Source organism: Manis javanica, chromosome 3, assembly GCF_040802235.1.
Source record: "Manis javanica isolate MJ-LG chromosome 3, MJ_LKY, whole genome shotgun sequence".
Classification (NCBI taxonomy): Eukaryota; Metazoa; Chordata; class Mammalia; order Pholidota; family Manidae; genus Manis; species Manis javanica.
The window spans coordinates 179,536,766-179,557,466 of NC_133158.1; the positions used below are offsets into that span (position 1 = coordinate 179,536,766).

The 20,701-nt window shown below is 44.1% G+C and overlaps 1 protein-coding gene across 10 annotated transcripts in view; it reads right to left on the reverse strand.

The window, feature by feature from the left end:
- Positions 1-20,701, reverse strand: part of TRAK1 (trafficking kinesin protein 1) — a 137,438-nt gene that overhangs the window by 40,993 nt on the left and 75,744 nt on the right. For 9 of the 10 annotated variants that reach the window (XR_012129581.1, XM_017658133.3, XM_073232485.1 and 6 more), the window contains 2 exons: positions 12,501-12,577; positions 687-803 (listed from right to left, as the gene is read on the reverse strand). Coding sequence is in view for 9 of the 10 variants with exons in the window: in XM_017658133.3 (XP_017513622.3) it covers positions 687-803; positions 12,501-12,577 (194 nt within the window). In the remaining variant the exon portion in view is untranslated. Of the gene's footprint in view, positions 1-686; positions 804-12,500; positions 12,578-13,257; positions 13,307-20,701 lie in introns of those variants that run through there. The other variant, XM_073232486.1, reaches the window with a different exon arrangement.

A 20,701-nucleotide genomic window follows, 5' to 3' on the forward strand; every position in this document is an offset into this window, starting at 1 on the left:
CCTCCCCCTGCCCCTGCAGAGCCTTCCTTCCCCTGCCCACACCACATTCCTTCCGGAAAACCAGTGACACTCCTCTGAAACCTCAGCCCCTTCAGATAAGCCTCAGACATTCATGACCCCGTCACTGCCACCACTGATACCCATCAGACAAGACGGAATCATGGTAAGAGTAGGGTTTCCATCATGAAGACAATAGGCTATTTTTTGTCTTGTTTCACAAACACGGAATCATATTGTAGTGATGACTGTGTAAATCCTGCCTTACTCTGGGGCACCGGCTGGCCCTCCACCAGGGATCCGTCTCCAGACTGCCCGTGCTCACCCCAACGCAGGAGCCCCTGCTCATACTAGGATGCGTGCACTTTTGCCAAACGCTGAGTCATGATCTAGACTCGGAGCACAGGGACTGTGGCTGGCCCAACACACTGAGGCTTGCCTGGGGACTGAGCATAATGGGCCTATTGACTGAGCGAGGGCTGTTCCACACCCCAGGGCGATCCCGTCCACACTGCTGGAAAGAGACACAGGAAATAGGAGGAGCAGCACGTACGCTGCCTTCTACAGGGAGGCCACTTCTGAGCAGGCAGCTTTGGGCCTCAGGACTGGGGCAGGGGAGGGACCCTGTTACGTCATCCATGCCTGTGGCACCCAGGCCCCTCCAGAAGCCTTTGCTGCCAGCTCCTTACCTCCTCCCTGATGTGTTCCACTTGCTCCTCCAGAAGCTCATTCCTCTCGGTTAGTGTCTTGTTCTTCTTCAACAACGACTGGCCAATTCGAGCGGCCAATTCCAAATCCCGCTCTTTCTACAAAAGGCAAAAGCAAGAGTAGAGATTCAAAATCCCCATGCCTGATAGAGCCAACTGTGTTCAGTGTCACCTGAGGAAAACAAGGGCATTCAGATGACAACCGATTCGCCATCCGTTCACCAGCACATGATACCCATTCAGAGAAGCCTAAGCTCTGCCCACACCATGTGCAAGAGCTGAGCAGACCTCATGCAACGAGAGGGATCCTTAAAATCAAATGAAAACAAGCCTCTGCTCCTACGGGAAGAGAATGCTTCCAAAAACATGTCTCTGCAACTGCTTTTGGTACTTGTGTAATTATTTCATAACCTGCCTCTCCAGCCGAGGGCTGACTATTGCAGGGCCAGGATCCAGCACATGGAAACACTCAGTAACAATTTGCTGGATGAATGAATGACTACAGACATTCCAAAATGTTTGCACAATAAAGCCAAGGGCTTACTCAGGGAGGCTGCCTCTTTGGCACAAATTTAGCTGAAATTTACTGAGTTCCTTGTATTTCCCTCCTATCAAACAAAAATGTTTAAAAGTCACACTGAAATATAACATGTTATTTTTATTTAATGGGAGCCCTTTAAGCTTTATTTTTAAAAAATACTTTCAAAATGGAGAGAGAATGCATAAAATTGCCCTACTTGAGAGAGAAAAACTGTGTTAAGGACACAGACTTTTCTGTTAGTGCAGGTGATGACATCACTTAGAGTGAAGCAGCACAGAGGAAAATCTCCAGTGGCTCTAAAGGTACAGCTGCCTTTATGGGAGGACAGATATCCTGACAGTGGGGATGGTGGGGTGGATGTCATCACCAGATGCAGACTTACTACCCCTGCCAAGAGACTCCTGCCACCGTGATTTAGATTCAACTTACTGCTTTTAGGTGGGGGTTAGCAAGGGGAGAACTGTGGAAAACTTGATCATTTAAGAAGCTTATGCCAACTATTCTGTTCAACTGCTATAAAAAGCAGACCAATGGAAATGTGTAGTTCAGAGCAGGAAAAATGCTGGGGAGGAGTGCTGGCTTCTGACCAGCTGTTGACTGACCACATGGCCTCAGGCCAGTGGCTCCTGCTTAACAAGGAACGGATATGCTCTACTTTTTTCCAAACATAGGTTATAAACCATCAGTAGACTGAGAATCATTTTAGTAATAGCAACAGATACTTTGTTTTAAATGAAATTCAACAGTGCAGAATTGAAATACCAAAGTGAATTCCACATGAGGGCATCATCTCACATTTAAACTTTTGTTTAAGTGTATTTACCTAGTTGAGTACTGACTCACAACCTAAGACGTGTTTCTTACAGCAGGTACTGGTCAAGAACTTAATCGCTCTAGGTTAAAACTGTAAGAACTGCATTCTTGTTCATTCTCTTACAAGAATAAACCTAAAACTGCAAGGGTTCAGGTTTTGACTGAACACCCCTAGGGCCCGCTCCCTCACCTGTTAGGTGGGGTAGGTGGGAGGGCAGATGGACTAGCTGAGAGACCCTTGGAAAAACTCTCCTAGCTTTATGACTCATTGAGTCGTGCGATACAAAAACGAAAGTAGCTTTTCTTTCTAGCTTCTTACACATGGACCAAATTATTCTGTGAAATTAAAAAAAAAGTGGTACCCCTTCTGGTGCTTATCAGTCCTCTGAATCACAAGCAGAGGTCAAAGAACAGTTTGGAGATATTCATCTGACCTATTTGGCTCTTTCTTGCACAGAGGTCTCTCTCCCCTAGGTTATCCACAGTCCTGAAACCTGTAACTACTGTCACCACTGTCCTAGAAGCTGGCCAGATGTCACATCAAGTGACCCATAAATACCTCCGACTCATCCCCATATCTGTGTCTCTCCACCATGCCCTCCACATGGAACAGAGGGACCAGTGAGTCTGCCCAGTCAGCCAAGATGGACGCTCATCTCTGCATATTCACCCATGCTGGCCAGTGTCTACCAAGGAGGGTCCTCATCTCAATGGCCCTTTATCACTTCTCTCACTCAACAGTTGTGCTTATTTTTACCTGGAGGAAAGGACCCAAAGGAACTGTGTGAGGGAACCTACCTCTTCAGGAGCTGACTAAAAATTAGCATCTAGTGCAAGGGGTTTTAGAGGACCCTCAGTTAAAACTGCAACACCAATGTCCATTTCCCTGTGGAAGTGTGGTCTCCATAAACTTAACTCACAACTATAAACATCTCCCCTAGAACAAGTTCTTAGACTGAATACACAGCAGGTGCCTCACATCCTTCAGCTCAGTAACATCATGCACTGCCCCACCATCATGTGTCCAGGCTGCTACATCCCAACAAGAGGGGGCATTTGGTATGTTTTAGCCACAGTTTGTATACAGGTTCCATTGCAAACAAATCAAGCAAAAATTTTAATAATGAAGGCTAAGAATGGTAAAAGGGAGGAAAAACCAACGGGGTGGTGCACTCAGCTGTGAAGCTCTTGTCACTCTCATGACACAGGAAACCTCCCGCCAGAGGGACTCCTTGTCCTCCCTGCCCCACAGAGGGGGAGCCCTCACCTCATCATACCCAAAGTCAAATTTTAAAGCAAGAAGGAGAGGAGATTAAAAATGGTGGCGTGAGAGGAGAAACAGAGGCTTCCTCCTAAAACTGGATACAAGCAGAAAATATAGGTGGCGCAACAAATCCTGAGAGAGCAACAGGAAAGAGGACAGCGCCGACTGCACACAATTGGAGAAAAGAGCAGACGTCAGCAAACAGGGTAACTACCAGAGCTGTGGCTCCGCGGGACCCAAGCCCCTCCCCCACCCCAGCTCACTGGCGGGAGGAAGAGAAATGGAGCAGGGAGGGAGTGGAAGGCCTGGGACTGCTGAATACCTAGCTCCGAGATCTGCGCTGGGAGCACAAACCTACATTTCATGGTGCTTTCATGAGACTCACATGACTACTGGGTTGGAGAGTTAATACAGGCAGAGTTCCTGGGAATACTGGGATTCTGGCCGCTTGTGGAAAGAAGGGATCCATATCTGGCTGCTCTGGGACAAAAACTTATACCTGTGTGAGCAGCCCACTGGCTCAGGCAGTGGAGACAGGCACAGCAGCCGGGAGGTGGGGAACAGCTCTTTCCTCCCCCCAGGCACCAATACTGCTCCCCTGCGACCCCCCGACATTGCTTCAGGGGCTGAGCAGCTGCAGAGTAGAGCTTCTGGACACTAGAGGGCGCCATATGCTAACATGAAACGCCAAAGAAACCTGATCGAGAGTAAAATTGTTAATACAACTCTGGAGAAAGATTTAAACCTCTATATGGACCTCGTGACTCTTCCTGAAAGGGAGTTCAAAATAAAAATCATCAACATGTTTATGGAGGTACGGAAAGATATCCAAGAACTCAGGAATAAATTCAGGTCAGAGATCCAATCATTGAAGAGCACGATGGAGGGTATTAAAAGCAGGTTGGATACAGTGGAGGAGATGATAAATGAAATAGAAACTAGAGAAGAGGACTACAAAGAAGCTGAGGCACAGAGAGGAAAAAGGATCTCTAAGAATGAAAGAATATTGAGAGAACTGTGTGACCAATCCAAGTGGAACAATATTCGCATTATAGGGATACCAGAAGAAGAAGAGAGAGAGAAAGGGACAGAAAGTCTCTTCGAAGAGGTAGTTGCTGAAACCTTCCCCAATCTGGGGAAGGAGATAGTTGCTCAGGCCATGGAGATCCACAGATCTCCCAACACAAGGGACCCAAGGAAGACAACACCAAGACACATAGTAATTAAAATGGAAAAGATCAAGGATAAGGACAGACTGTTAAAAGCAGCCAGAGACAGAAATAAGATCACATAGAAAGGTAAGTCTATCAGGCTAACATCAGACTCTAAGCAGAAACCTTACAGGCCAGAAGGGAGTGGCATGATGTATTTAATGCCATGAAGCAGAAGGGCCTGGAACCAAGATTATGTTATCTGGCAAGATTATCATTTAAATTAGAAGGAGGGATTACACAATTTCCAGATAAGCAAAAGCTGAGAGAATTTACCTCCCACAAACCATCTCTACAGTCTATTTTGGAGGGACTACTATAGATGGAAGTGTTTCTAAGGTTTAACAGCTGTCACCAGAGGTATTAAAACCACAGTAAAGAAAGTAGAACAGCTAAGTACTAAGCAAATGCAAAATTAAATTAACTATCCCCAAAGTCAATCAACGGATAGACAAACAGTACAGAATATGATATCTAATATATAAAGAATGGAGGAGGAAGAAAAAGGAGGAGAAACAGAAAAGAACCTTTAGATTGTGTTTGTAACAGCATACTAAGTGAGTCAAGTTAGACTGTTAGATAGTAAGGAAGCTAACCTTGAACCTTTAGAGCCACGAATCTAAAGGCTGCAATGGCAATAAGTACATACCTATCGATAATCACCCTAAATGTAAATGGACTGAATGCACCAATCAAAAGACATAGAGTCACTGAATGGATAAAAAAACAAGACCCATCTATATGCTGCTTACAAGAGACTCACCTCAAACCCAAAGACATGCACAGACTAAAAGTCAAGAGATGGAAAAAGATATTTCATGCAAACAACACAGAGAAAAAAGCAGGTGTTGCAGTACTAGTATCAGACAAAATAGACTTCAAAATAAAGAAAGTAACAAGAGATAAAGAAGGACATTACATAATGATAAAGGGGTCAGTCCAACGAGAGGATATAACCATTATAAATATATATGCACCAAACACAGGAGCACCAGCATACGTGAAACAAATAGTAACAGAACTAAAGGAGGAAATAGAATGCAATGCATTCATTTTGGGAGACGTCAACACACCATTCACCCCAAAGGACAGACCCACCAGACAGAAAATAAGTAAGGACACAGAGGAACTGAACAACACACTAGAAATGATGGACCTAATAGACATCTATAGAACTCTACACCCAAAAGCAACAGGATACACATTCTTCTCAAGTGCACATGGAAGATTCTCCAGAATAGACCACATACCAGGCCACAAAAAGAGCCTCAGTAAATTCAAAAAGACTGAACTCCTACCAACCAACTTTTCAGACCACAAAGGTATAAAACTAGAACTAAATTGTACAATGAAAGCAAAAAAGCCCACAAACACATGGAAGCTTAACAACATGCTCCTAAATAATCAATGGATTAATGACCAAATTAAAATGGAGATCCAGCAATATATGGAAACAAGTGACAACAACAACACAAAGCCCAACTTCTGTGGGACACAGCAAAAGCAGTCTTAAGAGGAAAGTATATAGAAATCCAGGCATATTTAAAGAAGTAAGAACAAACCCAAATGAATAGTCTAACGCCACAATTATCGAAACTGGAAAAAGAAGAACAAATGAGGCCTAAAGTCAGCAGAAGGAGGGACATAGTAAAGATCAGAGAAGAAATAAATAAAATTGAGAAGAATAAAACAATAGAAAAATTCAATGAAACCAGGAGCTGGTTCTTTGAGAAAATAAACAAAATAGATAAGCCTCTAGCCAGACTTATTAAGAGAAAAAGAGAATCAACACACATCAACAGAATCAGAAATGAGAAAGGAAAAATCATGACAGACCCCATAGAAATACAAAGAATTACTAGAGACTACTATGAAAACCTATATGCTAACAAGCTGGAAAACCTAGAAGAAATGGACAACTTCCTAGAAAAATACAACCTTCCAAGACTGACCAAGGAAGAAACACAAAATCTAAACAAACCAGCAAAGAAATTGAAGCGGTCAACAAAAAACTACCCAAGAACAAAACCCCCGAGTCAGATGGATTTACCTCAGAATTTTATCAGACATACAGAGATGATACAATACCCATTCTCCTTAAAGTTTTCCAAAAAAATAGAAGAGGAGGGAATACTCCCAAACTCATTCTATGAAGCCAACATCACCCTAATACCAAAACCAGGCAAAGACCCCACCAGAAACGAAAATTACAGACCAATATCCCTGATGAACATAGATGCAAAAATATTCAACAAAATATTAGGAAACCGAATTCAAAAATACATCAAAAGGATCATACATCATGACCAAGCGGGATTCATCCCAGGGATGCAAAGACGGTACAACATTAGAAAATTCATCAACATCATCCACCACATAAACAAAAAGAAGGACAAAAACCACATGATCATCTCCATAGATGCTGAAAAAGCATTTGACAAAATTCAACATCCATTCATGATAAAAGCTCTCAGCAAAATGGATATAGAGGGCAGGTACTTCAACATAATAAAGGCCATATATGATGAACCCACAGCCAATGACATACTGAACAGTGAGGGGCTGAAAGCTTTTCCTCTGAGATCGGGAACAAGACAGGGATGCCCACTCTCCCCACTGTTATTCAACATAGTACTGGAGGTCCCAGCCACGGCAATTAGACAAAACAAAGAAATACAAGGAATCCAAATTGGTAAAGAAGAAGTTAAACTGTCACTATTTGCAGATGACATGATGTTGTACATAAAACACCCTAAAGACTCCACCCCAAAACTACTAGAAATGATATTGGAATACAGCAAAGTTGCAGGATACAAAATTAACACACAGAATTCTGTAGCTTTCCTATACACTAACAATAAACTAATAGAAAGAGAAATCAGGAAGACAATTCCATTCACAATAGCATCAAAAAGAATAAAATACCTAGGAATAAACCTAACCAAGGAAGTGAAAGACCTATACCCTGAAAACTATAAGACACTCTTAAGAGAAATTAAAGAGGTCACTAACAAATGGAAACTCATCCCATGCTCCTGGCTAGGAAGAATTAATATCGTCAAAATGGCCATCTTGCCCAAAGCAATATACAGATTCGATGCAATCCCTATCAAACTATCAACAGCATTCTTCAATGAACTGGAACAAATAGTTCAAAAATTCATATGGAAACATCAAAGACCCCGAATAGCTAAAGCAATCCTGAGAAGGAAGAATAAAGTGAGGGGGATCTCACTCCCCAACTTCAAGCTCCACTACAAAGCCACAGTAATCAAGACAATTTGGTACTGGCACAAGAACAGAGCCACAGACCAATGGAACAGAATAGAGACTCCAAACATTAACCCAAACATATATGGTCAACTAATATTCGATAAAGGGGCCATGGACATACAATGGGGAAATGACAGTCTCTTCAACAGATGGTGCTGGCAAAACTGGACAGCTACAGTATGGGAGAATATATTCATAAATGACAGATCTGATAAAGGATTGACATCCAAAATATATAAAGAGCTCACACACCTCAACAAACAAAAAGCAAATCATCCAATAAAAAAATGGGTAGAGGATCTGAACAGACAGTTCTCTAAAGAAGAAATCCAGATGGCCAACAGGCATATGAAAAGATGCTCCACATCGCTAATCATCAGAGAAATGCAAATAAAAACCACAATGAGATATCACCTCACACCAGTAAGGATCGCCATCATCAAAAAGACAAACAACAACAAATGTTGGTGAGGTTGTAGAGAAAGGGGAACACTCCTACACTGCTGGTGGGAATGTAAATTAGTTCAACCATTGTGGAAAGCAGTATGGAGGTTCCTCAGAATGCTCAAAATAGAAATACCATTTGACCCAGGAATTCCACTTCTAGGAATTTACCCTAAGAATGAAGCACTCCAGTTTGAAAAAGACAGATGCACCCCTATGTTTATTGCTGCACTATTTACAATAGCCAAGATATGGAAGCAACCTAAATGTCCATCAGTAGATGAATGGATAAAGAAGATGTGGTACATATACACAATGGAATATTACTCAGCCATAAGAAAAAAATAGATCCTACCATTCGCAACAACATGGATGGAGCTAGAGGGTATTATGCTCAGTGAAATAAGCTAGGCGGAGAAATACAAGTACCAAATGATTTCACTCACATGTGGAGTATAAGAACAAAGGAAAACTGAAGGAACAAAACAGCAGCAGAATCACAAATCCAAGAATGGACTAACAGTTACCAAAAGGAAAGGGACTGGGGAGGATGGGTGGGAAGGGAGGGATAAGGGTGGGGGAAAAGGAAAGAGGGCATTACGATTAGCATGTACAGTGCATGGGGGGCACGGGGAGGGCTGTGCAACAAAGAGAAGACAAGTAGTGATTTTACAGCATCTTTCTACACAGATGGACAGTGACTTTGAAGGGGGTAATTGGGGGGGTCTTGGTGAAGGGGGGAGCCTAGTAAACATAATGTTCTTCATGTAATTGTAGATTAATGATAACAAAATGAATAAAAAAATAAAAAAATGAAAAAATAAAAAATAAAATAAAGCAAGAAGGTGTAAAAATATTTAGTGATGAAAAGATTGCACAAAAAATTGCTGTTGTATATCTGCCTTTTCTTTACTAGTGGGACCCACCAGTTGGGTTTCTCTAGAATTACAAGAAAGAAAAAGCCCCATTTCTTACAACCAGCCAACATATGATAAATGTTTACTGCTTCTAAAGACAGGAAAATAGCTAAGAAATGACCAGTGAATTAAACTACAGTGATAATAAGAGATGAAAGGTAAATAATTTAGGCCCTTGGAACCAAGCTACTAAAAGAACTGGCTCTTTCATTCCTCAGGAAACACGGCCAAGTGGAGCTCCTTCTAACCCTGCTGGTGCCCCATTTGTGGCTTTGCTTTGCTTAAAAAGGCTGTGACTTGAGTCTCAGCCCCTTTTACCAATGAACACTGTATTGTCTGGCACCCTCCTCCCCTCACCCCCTGGCGATGGAGAACAGCACGCCTCCTACGCTTAGCGGCTGACTCATCTCATTCACTGATTTCAGGATAAAAAGCATGACTATGGGGCCCAGGGAATAACACTCTCCATAACCAGGGAGGAGGCAGGCTCTGCCCAGAGGTAAATTCCGAACACCAGTAAGCCGAGGCAGGTACTGATTCCTCTTCCCCTGAAACCCAGAAGCAAACTCTCCCGCTGGCTGAGAGCCATGCTGTGGCAACTTGTGCAAGTCCCCCCAGCACCCTGCCTGCGTGTGGCAGGTCTGCAAACCAAAGTAAATGAGCAGAGAAAACTAAATCACAGCCAAGAAAAGCACAGCACAGTGTAGATGTCACATGACTGGGACAGTCAGACTTTACTCAGGAAACACACCTAGTTCCAAAGAAAGGCAGTTAACTCCACTGCGATCCTAATCACAATAAGGAAAAGAATGGTGCTGAATGTAAAGCACACAGATACACACAGACCACTCCCATGCTGACCGGCTAGAAACAAAGGGGGCACAACAACGAGCTGCCAAATATTCTTGCCAGGAACTCAATTTTTTAAAAAGTTGGCAGAATACTCTTTATACAGTGACATCCACTGAGGAAATCAGCTGGGAGGAATGTGGACTGTTGATACCCAAGACCTACAAAAGGGCTGCAGCCGAGGCTCCGCGGGAAGTGATTCTCGCACGTCTAAGCAGAGGCAGGTCTCACCTGTGCTGGGATCGCCCAGCACCACAGCTCAAACTCAGCAGGAGCCAAGAGCTGCGGACAGTGGGCATGCAGAGGCACCAGCTCATGCCTTTAAAGTAAAAGTGTCCCACCAACAATCATCTAACTATATTCCCTAAATTAAATCAACAGGCCACTAACACTACAGCCAAAAGCAAGAGTCCCAGGCACAGCAGTTGAGGGCCTGGGGTGGGAAGTGGCTCTGCACTCCTGGCTGCCTTCTGTCTCTCAGATTCAGGTCCCTTCATGGTAGAATGGGGGAAATAATAGCATCTGAAAGCTATCGTAGAATTAATGAGATGTGCATGGTCAACACAGCCCTCAGCAAAATCTTATCCTTAATGATAAACATGACAACAAAGGCAGACATTTATCAAAGGCCCCTCATTTCCAAGGTTAAAGGGGAGAAAGAAACCATTCAACAGGGTTCCCACCTTGGAAAAGCTTCCAGCTATCCAACTAGAACACAACAAACAGAACTGCAGGATAGCTGCTGTATTCAAGGCTCAGTGGGAGCTACAGCAATGGTGACAGTTTCAAAGGTCCCCAGTGAGCCCTGAACAAACCCAAGACAGGACAATGGCAGCCAAATGGTTCACAAGGTCAAGGGTGGGAGAGCAAGCGGCAGGTTCCTGGTGATGAGTAAGAGGAGGTTTCAGAACGTGACCAGGTGTGTGGCTTTGAACGCTACACCAAGAAGTTCCAAGTGTCGGGGGAAGGAAGGTGATTCCACAGGGCTTGGGATGGCGGCCACTGCGAGGGAGATTAGAGCAGAGAGAAACTAAAACTTCACTACTGAGTCTCCGGGAGTGGAGCGGTGGCCTTGTAATAAAAAAAGAGGTACAGAAGTAGGAGCCCACAGAAGACTTGGCAGTGAACTGGGTACAGGGTGAGCAGCGGGTGCTGTAGACCCTGTACAATCTGGACAGCAGCGGCATCGCTGGGGGAGATGACACGGGAGGGAGGGTTTGGTCGGCAGCTGCTTCCAAGAGTCAGTGGTGCAACCAGGCTGGCCTCCCACATGGCTAATGCCAGCCGCTAAGGAGGCTGCAACAGCAGTGCCATGAGAAAGCCCAAGCCCTAAATGGGTCCTGTCACACAGCCAAAAAAAAAGCCTGATGTCACTTATTTGGGGCTGAGGAGTTTGTAATTTCTCTGGTGTGCAGGTGGTCAAGCAGGTCTTGGCTCCTGCCCCCCACTCAACCCAACTGTGTCTACTGGCCCTCAGGAGATGGGAGAGGACAGGACTGCAAGGCAGGTGAGCCCTCAGGACTCAGAGGGAACCAGAAGGGCCAGCCTTCAGAGCATGTGTGAGAATGCCGGACATGCAAGAGGGAAAACACAGGAAGGGAGACATCAAACATGGGACAAAAGGATGCCCCCTAAAAAACTCCAGGTCCCACCCCTCCTGCCTCGGTCCTCTGCTTCGACCTTCTCCTCTCACTGGCTGAAAATGAACCTTGATTCCTATGCCTCCCGTCCTTCTCTTCTCCTGGAGAAGAGCTAATGCAGGGTCACAGTGAACGATCCAAAGTCATTCTTGATTCTCGAGCAGAAGCAAGGGTGTACAAGTCAGTCTCCGGCGGGGCGGGGGGCACAGAGTTCACAGATGGGCACTTCCACAATAAACACAGAACCTACCATGCTCTGGCCTACTCTAGGCATGGGACACACCCACAGTATTCATCCGTTTCCAGAGGCCTTCACAGCGTCATGATTCTCAGCCGCCACCAAAGTGCTGAGAAGAAATGGAGAAGCTAGTCTCCAAAATACCCCCAGCTCATCTAATCCTAAGCAAGTTTTTAGATTTTTCTTGCCATGCTTGTTTTGCTTACTTCCGTGCTGACACTGCATAGAATATCCCCTTAATTTGATATAAGTAAAACAAAACGAGAAACATTACAAAGATATGGATGATGATGTATTTTTCTGACTTTTTTGGATACACTTAAAATATATTGTTAGAATATATTTTAGGGGTTTTAAGAAATCTAAACTGGGTATTCTAGCAAGTGTTTCCATGCTACCTTATTTTGTGTCATTAATGCATTCTTTTTAAAACCTGAAATAACTTGTACAAAGGTACAGCTACAAAATAAAGCCACTAAATTATACCCTCAGAGGGCCCAATTTCCGAGATTCTTCACTCAGAAAGATAAAAATGTATGCTTTAATCAATGTAAGTTACAGTCAGTCAATTACAGGCAACTGTTTACCTTCCCCTGAAACACTTACCTCTTCAAGAAGCCGAGTAACAGCATCTATGTCATTATATGTTTTAGTCATCTGGCCAACTCTTTCAGCACATAAAACTGCAAGAAACAAAAATGACAGTGAAACTACTGGTGCCACAAACCTGCAACCAAATGCCCCATCTGCACAGCAGCCCTAAAGTTGTGCCCGCGTATTAGGCACAGAGTGTCACCGGTTTTGCCAAGTCCAAGCCACACTACCCAGCACCAGCAGGTTTCCTTTCCCAGATCCAGGGAAGAGCCCCAAACTTTGAGGGGGGCAGTGGGGAGCAACTTCTAATAGCGGCAAAGCCTTGACATTCTGTGTGTGTGTGTGTGTGTGTGTGTGTGTGTGTGTGCTTGCAGAACAAGAATAGTTCTGAGGGCAAGGCACTGGAGCAGAAATAGGTCTGGCCTCATAAACTCAGCAAACTGAAATGGGTCAGCAGCACAGCCACAAGCTGATAAATTTTCAGGACCTACAGCACATCGACGGCAATAACGTACAGACCCAAGCACAGAAAGAGCGGGATCCTTCAGAAAGCAGCTACTGGTATAATTACTGAACAACAGGCTTAGCCAATAATTTCATAAAGGCACAGCCATTCCCCCCACCCCACAAATGGCCTAAATTCTAAGGCTATGAAACCGATCACCATACCATGAAAACTAGGGTGATATATTTTTTTAATCCTTACCAAAAAGACTACAACCATTACTGCTACACGTATAAGCACACACAGAAAGTGAAATTTCACCACCTGTATAATTTACTGTGGTCATAAGAAGCTGCATACAGGACACTTTAGGCCTGTGTGTCTTTGTTATTCTTCAGCTGGAGAAGTTGTCTGTGCGATGAAAGAAAGCTTTAGTCTGATGAAAAATCTCAGGGTTGTTTTATTTTAAATCAATGTCAAGAAATTGACTTGTAGTTCAGCAAACACCAGGAAGGTAGCCTTAGTGTTATTCTGGGCAAAAAGGAGTGAAAGTAAATGGATTTAGGACCAAAGTGTAAAATTTTTTGAAGCCTGCCACTTTTGCAATAAATAATATCTAGTAACTCTTTAAAACTAAGACTCTAGAATATAATCCTCTCAGAGTTCAAGACTTAGTCCATCTTTCACAATGACCCATATTCAGTAACAGCCCAGGCAGGGCACCGGGGAACTGACAGGTGTCACCAACCAAACGCATTGTTAATGGTAAACTGCACCCAGAACCAACAGGTCTCTAAGTGTTTCATTAAATGCAAACAGAGATCATCCCAGTGAAGGAGCTCAGAGAAATCCGATCTGTTGGAAAATGATTTTCTAGTTTAAGGAGGAAACCCAAAATCTGGTTCCAAATCTGAAACCCTACCCTCAGGGCCCAGAGGGGCCTGTCCCCCACCCAGCACCTTATGCCGCCCTGCTGGCTGGAAGGAAAAACACTGCCTCAGGCACGTTCCTTCCCTCTCTCCAAGGTGGCCGCGAGGTCAGGAAAGGCTAGGGAGACATAAAAGGATTGGTTTAAACCAGAATTTAATTTGATGGAGATGGAATTTAGCTCGAATTGTTCTAAATAGTTCATTAGCTCAAGGTCACAAGAAATCCTTAAGATTACTTTGCCGTAGACAGGTCTTTTTTTTTTCCATGCTGTACAGTTGCCGTATGCTGCAGCGTGCTGCTGGTGAAGACACTGGGGTGCGCAGCCAGTGGGCTGCAGGGCTGCGTCAGCAGGCCCAGGGCACCACCCGAAATGCCCGCAGCGGTTACAGAAGGCCTCCGCACTGGATGCACCGTGACTCCAGCGCCCACTGAAGGCCCCCTAGCCGTTCAAGGATCGATCCTCTGGCCGTCCTGGAGAGAAGAAAACCAGGCTGCATTTTCACTGACCTGGCTCTGTGCCACTCCAACAGAGGAGAACAAGATTCGGAGCTGCTTTTTAGTCTGGGACTGTATATAATCAGAAATCACACTTACGTTTTTAAGCTAATTTTTGGAACTACGATCTTCATAGTTAATCGTGTAGATAATAACATGCAGATCTAAGAATTAACATAGAGCCCCTTCTGCCTTTACCCAGCTTCCCGCCATGGGAACATTTTATAAAATTATATCACAACCAGGACTGATACAATCCATGGATCCTACTTAGATTTCCTAGTCCCGCCTGTACTGGTGTCATGCGTGCACCCACATGTATTAAGCTCTATCTATACACTTTTATCTCCTATGCAGGTTTGTGCACCCACTGCAAGGATCCCTTGCGTTGGCCTTTTATAAAGCTAATTTTAAAAGATTTAAAATACTTGAACAACTGAATCCAAGAATGGACACTTCAGCCAGTGTTTCTCTCCCAGCTTTAACCAGTCACCACACACAGTGACAGGAGGCTAGATGTGTCTATTTATGTTCAGTTGGGGAGCAGAGGCACGTAGGGATCTTCTGAAAGTCCTGAGGCCTTTGACAGAGCCCAGCTATGGAAGGCAGAGGCATAAATGAGCACCTACTGCTGACTCTGAGCTATGAAACAACATGCTTTATTATTCCAGTTATGTTTTTAAAAATACATAAAATCCCAATTGTGGGGGAGAAATGTACAGATTTATAATACACAGAAACTAGAATACCCATACAAATACTGACATTTGGATAAAATTACAAATTTTTATTTTATTTTCTTGTGCTTGAAATTTTTTATTCTGTAGTGACCATGCACTGACAGGAAAAACAAATACTTAAAATATCTTTCAAGAAATACACAATTAACTACAGTACAGGGTCCTGGGATGCTCCCTGAGGCAACCCGAAGAGAAATCAGCAGCAGCACAGCTTTACTGAGCACAGCTCACTTCCTGTGGCCAGGCCTTACTCACAGCCTCTGTATAGGCTCTTATTTATCCGCAAGGCAACAAATACTACAAAGTAGGCATTTATAGTAATCCCATTTTACAAATGGGAAACTGAGGCCCAGAGAGGTTAAATAGCTCACCCAATGTCACACAGATAGCAAAATTTCAAAATTAAGAAGAGACTCCCAGTAGGAACAGCCGGTTATCATTTATGGAGTTCCTACTATGTCTGGGGATTTAATGTGCTTTTTAGTTTAATTCTCACAACCACCTGCAGGGTAGGCACTATCATGATCACCACTCCGCAGATGAGGACACTGAGGCTGGAAAAGCTGAGGCCCCAACCACAGCCACAGCAAAGAAGGTTTGCATGGCAGGGACTGAACCCAAGCCAGTCTGGCTCCTGAACTAAAGTGTAGAGCCATGAAGGATCAAGGGCAAGGTGGAGGCTGGCACAAATCAATGATGTTTAGGAAGCATACACAGAGCAGGAAGAACCTGCCATGTAGAGAGAGGAAGATCCTGGGCTCTGGGCCTTTGGTTTTCATAGGAGACGCTACCACAGCCATGAGGTCCTGGACAAGCTGGAACTGTGTCTCGTGTTTTCTCTTCCAAGAAATAAGGGGCAAGGGTGATACCACTGAGGGTGGGAAATGAACAAATGATGTTTTTTTTACAGTAAGACAAGCACCGGCTGAACTTTGCAAGCACTGACTTTCTAAAAACTTCATCTACAATAAAACATGGTCAAGTTTCTCTCTCCAAAGAGTGGTATTCCACATGAAGGTTCCACTTCTAGCTAAGGGGTCTCTACCAAAGAAACCCACTTGACCCCAAAAAGTGTCCGAAAACAAAGTGGAAGAACAGCCATAAACCTCTATTCAAACTTAACATGAGAAAAGTAGGGTTCAAATCCTAGGAAAAGTGCAACACACCTACAGTAGCAAAGCAGATATACAGAACATACAGCACACACCTGGCAATATCGACATAACACTAAGCAATATATATTGCTGGGCACCAGGCTCTGTGCTGAACAGGACAGATGTGCCCTTCTGGGGTGCACAGAAAATGGGCAGCCCACGTGCCAGGCCAGGGCACCCCTGGGCGGGGCTCCAAGGTTTGCAAGGCCTGGCATGCCCCTTTAAGGAGTTGGAACTATTACCATGGGACAGCGGGAAGCCAGTGCAGGGTTTCCAAAGGGGGGAGGGGGGATGTCCACATGACAGTTGTGTTTCAGAAAAGATTCTGGCTGCAAGCAGAGAAATGGTGGGGTGGGGGAGGGGGTCGGGTCAAGGCTGTTGATTAATCAAAGGAAATCCTGGATGGCGCTGGGGGGTGGAGAGAAGTGCTCTCTTTTACTGAAAGAGTTAATAGGTAAGACTGGGTGGGAGGTGAATCAGAAAGAATAGGTTCTGGGCTTCTTAATGGGACAAATGGGACAAGAGCATTCCATTTCCTGTGCCTAGGGCCCCCCCGGTGAGACAGGCATGTGAGGCTGAAGGTCAAAGCAAGATGGAGCTGCCCCAGCACAGTCACTGGCATTGGGAAGAGGCTGAGGTCACCGAAGACGTGCCAGGCAGAGGGCTGTCCACACCCACAGCGGTAGGAGTTGGCGGTAGGTGGCAGGAGTCCTTCCTAGAGCAGAATCCACTTTGAGAAGAGAATCAAGAGCTTATTCCTGGGAGAGCCAGTGGAATCATGAAGCCAGATTCAAATGAGTGGCCTGGGCTGACAGCCCAGACAGCGGAGACTGCCTGAGTGTCACAGCTGACTGAGGGTCGGGGACACGCAGCTCCTCCGTGGGCTTTCAGCTGAAAATCAGCTAAGGTGACTTTTATGCAAATTAAATTGTGCCCCAAACAATTTTAAGAGTAAATGCTGGTACCCATCTCCCAACTCCTGTTCATAGGCATGAGATGCCACCCAAGAAATCCCAAGTACCTACAGTGAGCAGGCCCCGAAGAGAAATGAGTCCCAGCTTAGCGCCAAGGACAGACAGCAGCGGGGAGCTCGGGTGAACGGGAGGCCAAGAGACCCTCACAGGAAAGAGAACAACGGGGCAAGGGCGGGGGCTCCCGGGTTTTGACAGGATTACATCAGATGTGGGCATTCAAATGATCTGTGGGCAGGGCGGCCGGAACAGGAGAGTCAGGCAGAGCTCGTGAGGCCTGACTGGGTGCAGTGGGGTGGCGAGGAGGTTCTGGCCTGGCAACCTGCTCTCCCCCAGGGCCCTGTGCGTCCTGTCATATCACCAGGCTTCATAGGCCCCTGGACATTCTGCCTCTATCAGTCTCCTAGAATCTATGGTTAGCAGGCCTCACTTCTTGTTTGTGGACTCTTTTGGTGGAAAGATTCTCATAAAGTTGTTAAAACAATTAATTGATCACTTCTTAAGCCCATTTTGATAACATTTCTCTCATGTCAGTTTTACGTATCTTTGGAGCAATTAATCCAAAGCAATTGCTTTGGAGCAATGCATGTTTTACACACACATGCACACATGTGTATATACATATACATAAGTGTATATACTTATAAAAATATGCATATATAAATGTGAGTGTATCCCAAACCCTCAGGAGGTGCCATTCCCCTCTATGAAGGCCAAGTAGCTGATATCTCTGAACTCGAAGCAGACACCCACGCCTGCATTATGTCCCTATTTGGGTTGTTTGGGCTGTGTGGGCCACCCTACTTACAGGTGACTTCTTTCAGTAATTAGAACATCGTTTTTCTACTTTTTTTTAGAACCTGGACCCCAGTTTCCCCCAACGCAATAATTTCTCCTATCTTTTGTACCTTAGCATCAGTTGTTCAGTAAATTTTATTTTCTATAAGTTTATTATGAAAACCATATACATACTGAATAAACTTTCAAAATAGATATGTGCCCCCAGAAATCCTGATGTTTCCAGTTGATAGGACCAGGCACTTGAATATCAGAGAAAAGAATGGTCTGCAAATAGGTGGATTATCCCTCTCTTTGACCAGTGATAATAGTTGTCAGCTGAAACTGACATTTGGCCTACATTTGGCCCCTGATACTCCAAGAAGTAAATCTAATACTTACTGTCTGCTCTGTTCACAGGGATGCAGGGTGGAAGGTTTAGGACCTGAGAGCCATAACTAAAATGTTTCCCATAAAATTCTAAATGAGTCACCACTGATGCTAAGTTTCCAAGCAATTACAAAATAGATGTGCTTTAAAGCTTTGTCTACACACATATGAATTTAATTTGTCACTGCTTCACTTAAAAACCTTTACCAGCTCTGCCACTGTCTACAAGCAGCAGCATCACCACATAAGACAACAGGGACCATCCTTACCTGGCTCAGCCTACCTGTCTCACCTCCTCACCTGCTACCCATGTCCAGTCTCCACCACAGCTCATCCACTCCCAAGGATGCCATCCTCAGATGTCCATCTGTATGGACTCGGTCTTGCCTACTTCCCCAGCTGGAAAATTCCTGCTCCTCTCTATGGCCCTGCAGGAAGTCAATGCCTCTGTGTAGTGGACACCCTATCCCAGTCTTGGCCATTCTGTCTAATGTTGTAAAAACTGCCATTTACAGTCAGTCTTCCCTTGGAAGACATCTAGCAGACACCAGGCTGGGAGGAAGTGGCAGAGCATTTCTGACAAGGGGGACATTTTTAAATGGTTGTTTTGACCCAGCTATAAAGCAGCAACTCCCACTTCTCTTGGCAAAGACACAAAACACATATCCCCACACTTTATGGCAGGGTAACTGAGGCTCTGAGAAGTTAGATGAATTGCCTAAGGTCATAAAGACTTTAAAAGTCTCCTCGGTATCTATCCAAGAGAAATAAAAACATATGTCCACCCAAAACTTTGTACAGCAGCATTATAGCCAGAAAGTGGAAACAACCTAAATGGCTCTCACCTGGTGGGCACATAAACAATATGTGGAATGTCCAACAATGGGATGTTTTTCAACCATAAAAAGGAATGAAGTATGGATACACACTGCAACATGGAGGAATGTCATAAACCTCAGAAGAGGCCAGACACGAGAAGACCACATGCTATTTGACTCCATTTACGTAAAGTATCCAGGATAGGCAACTTAGCGAGACAGGAAGCTTCAGTGGTCATCTGGGGTGGGGGTGGAAGTGGGATTAACTGTAAACAGGCATGAAGGATTGTGGCTGGGTGGGTGGGGCACAAATGTTCTAGAACTCAATTATCGTGATGATTACACAACTCAGTGAATTTACTAAAAATCACTAAACTGTCCACCTAAAATGGGTGAATTTTTCAGTATGTAAATTATACCTCAGTATTTCAAGTTACTGAATAATGTGAAAACAGGCATCTCTGGACTATACACACTGTATTCCAAACACCTCCCCATTACATGGTAACGTGAAAACAGTCTTCTATTACCTCAACTTCTGACTGAGCCTTCTTCAGACCACAGGGATGTGCTCAGACAGCAGAACTGTTTAGGGGTAGCAAATCACCCCTTTAAAAACCAGCACTGATAAGGGCACATAAATGTGCTAGTCTGCGCCACATAGAATACGTTATTTTTAATTACATAACTGTCACTGAAATTTACAGACAGAAGAATTTCATGACACATCCTAAGTAAACCAAGAGCCAAATCCCTCCAGTTTTTCTAAGTGATTTTGAACCTGCTTCCTAAGCACGATACACTTCTATCCTTTTCCCAAGATATGACCACATGGAGGTTCAGCCATGTCCTTCACTGGGCTGCTGTCTTTCAAGATCTATCTTCAAAATAATTTAGACTTGGCCCAACAGCACAACTGTATTAACTAAGACCTATAAGGCACACATTATTTGGCTTAAAAAAACAAACCTTCGAGAAAATAAACAAAATAGATAAACCCCTAGACAGACTTATCAAGAAAAAAAGAGTCTACACACATAAACAGAATAAGAAATGAGATCGGTAAAATCACTATGGACACCACAGAAATACAAAGAATTCTGAGAGAATACTATGAAAAATTACATGCTAACGAACTGGATAACTTAGAAGAAATGGACAACTTGCTAGAAAAATACCACCTTCCAAGGCTGACCAAGGAAGAAACAGGAAATCGGAACAGACCAGCAAGGAAATTGAATTGGTAATCAAAAAACTACCTAAGAGCAAAACACCTACACCAGATGGTTTCACTGCTGAATTTTATCAAACATTTAGTGGAGACTTAATACCCATCTTCCTTAAAGTTTTTCAAAAAGTAGAAGAGGAGGGAATACTCCCAAACTCATTCTATGAGGCCAGCATCACTTTAATACCAAAACCAGCCAAAGACATCACAAAAAAAGAAAACTCTGGACCAATATCCCTGAGAACATGGATGCAAAAATACTCAA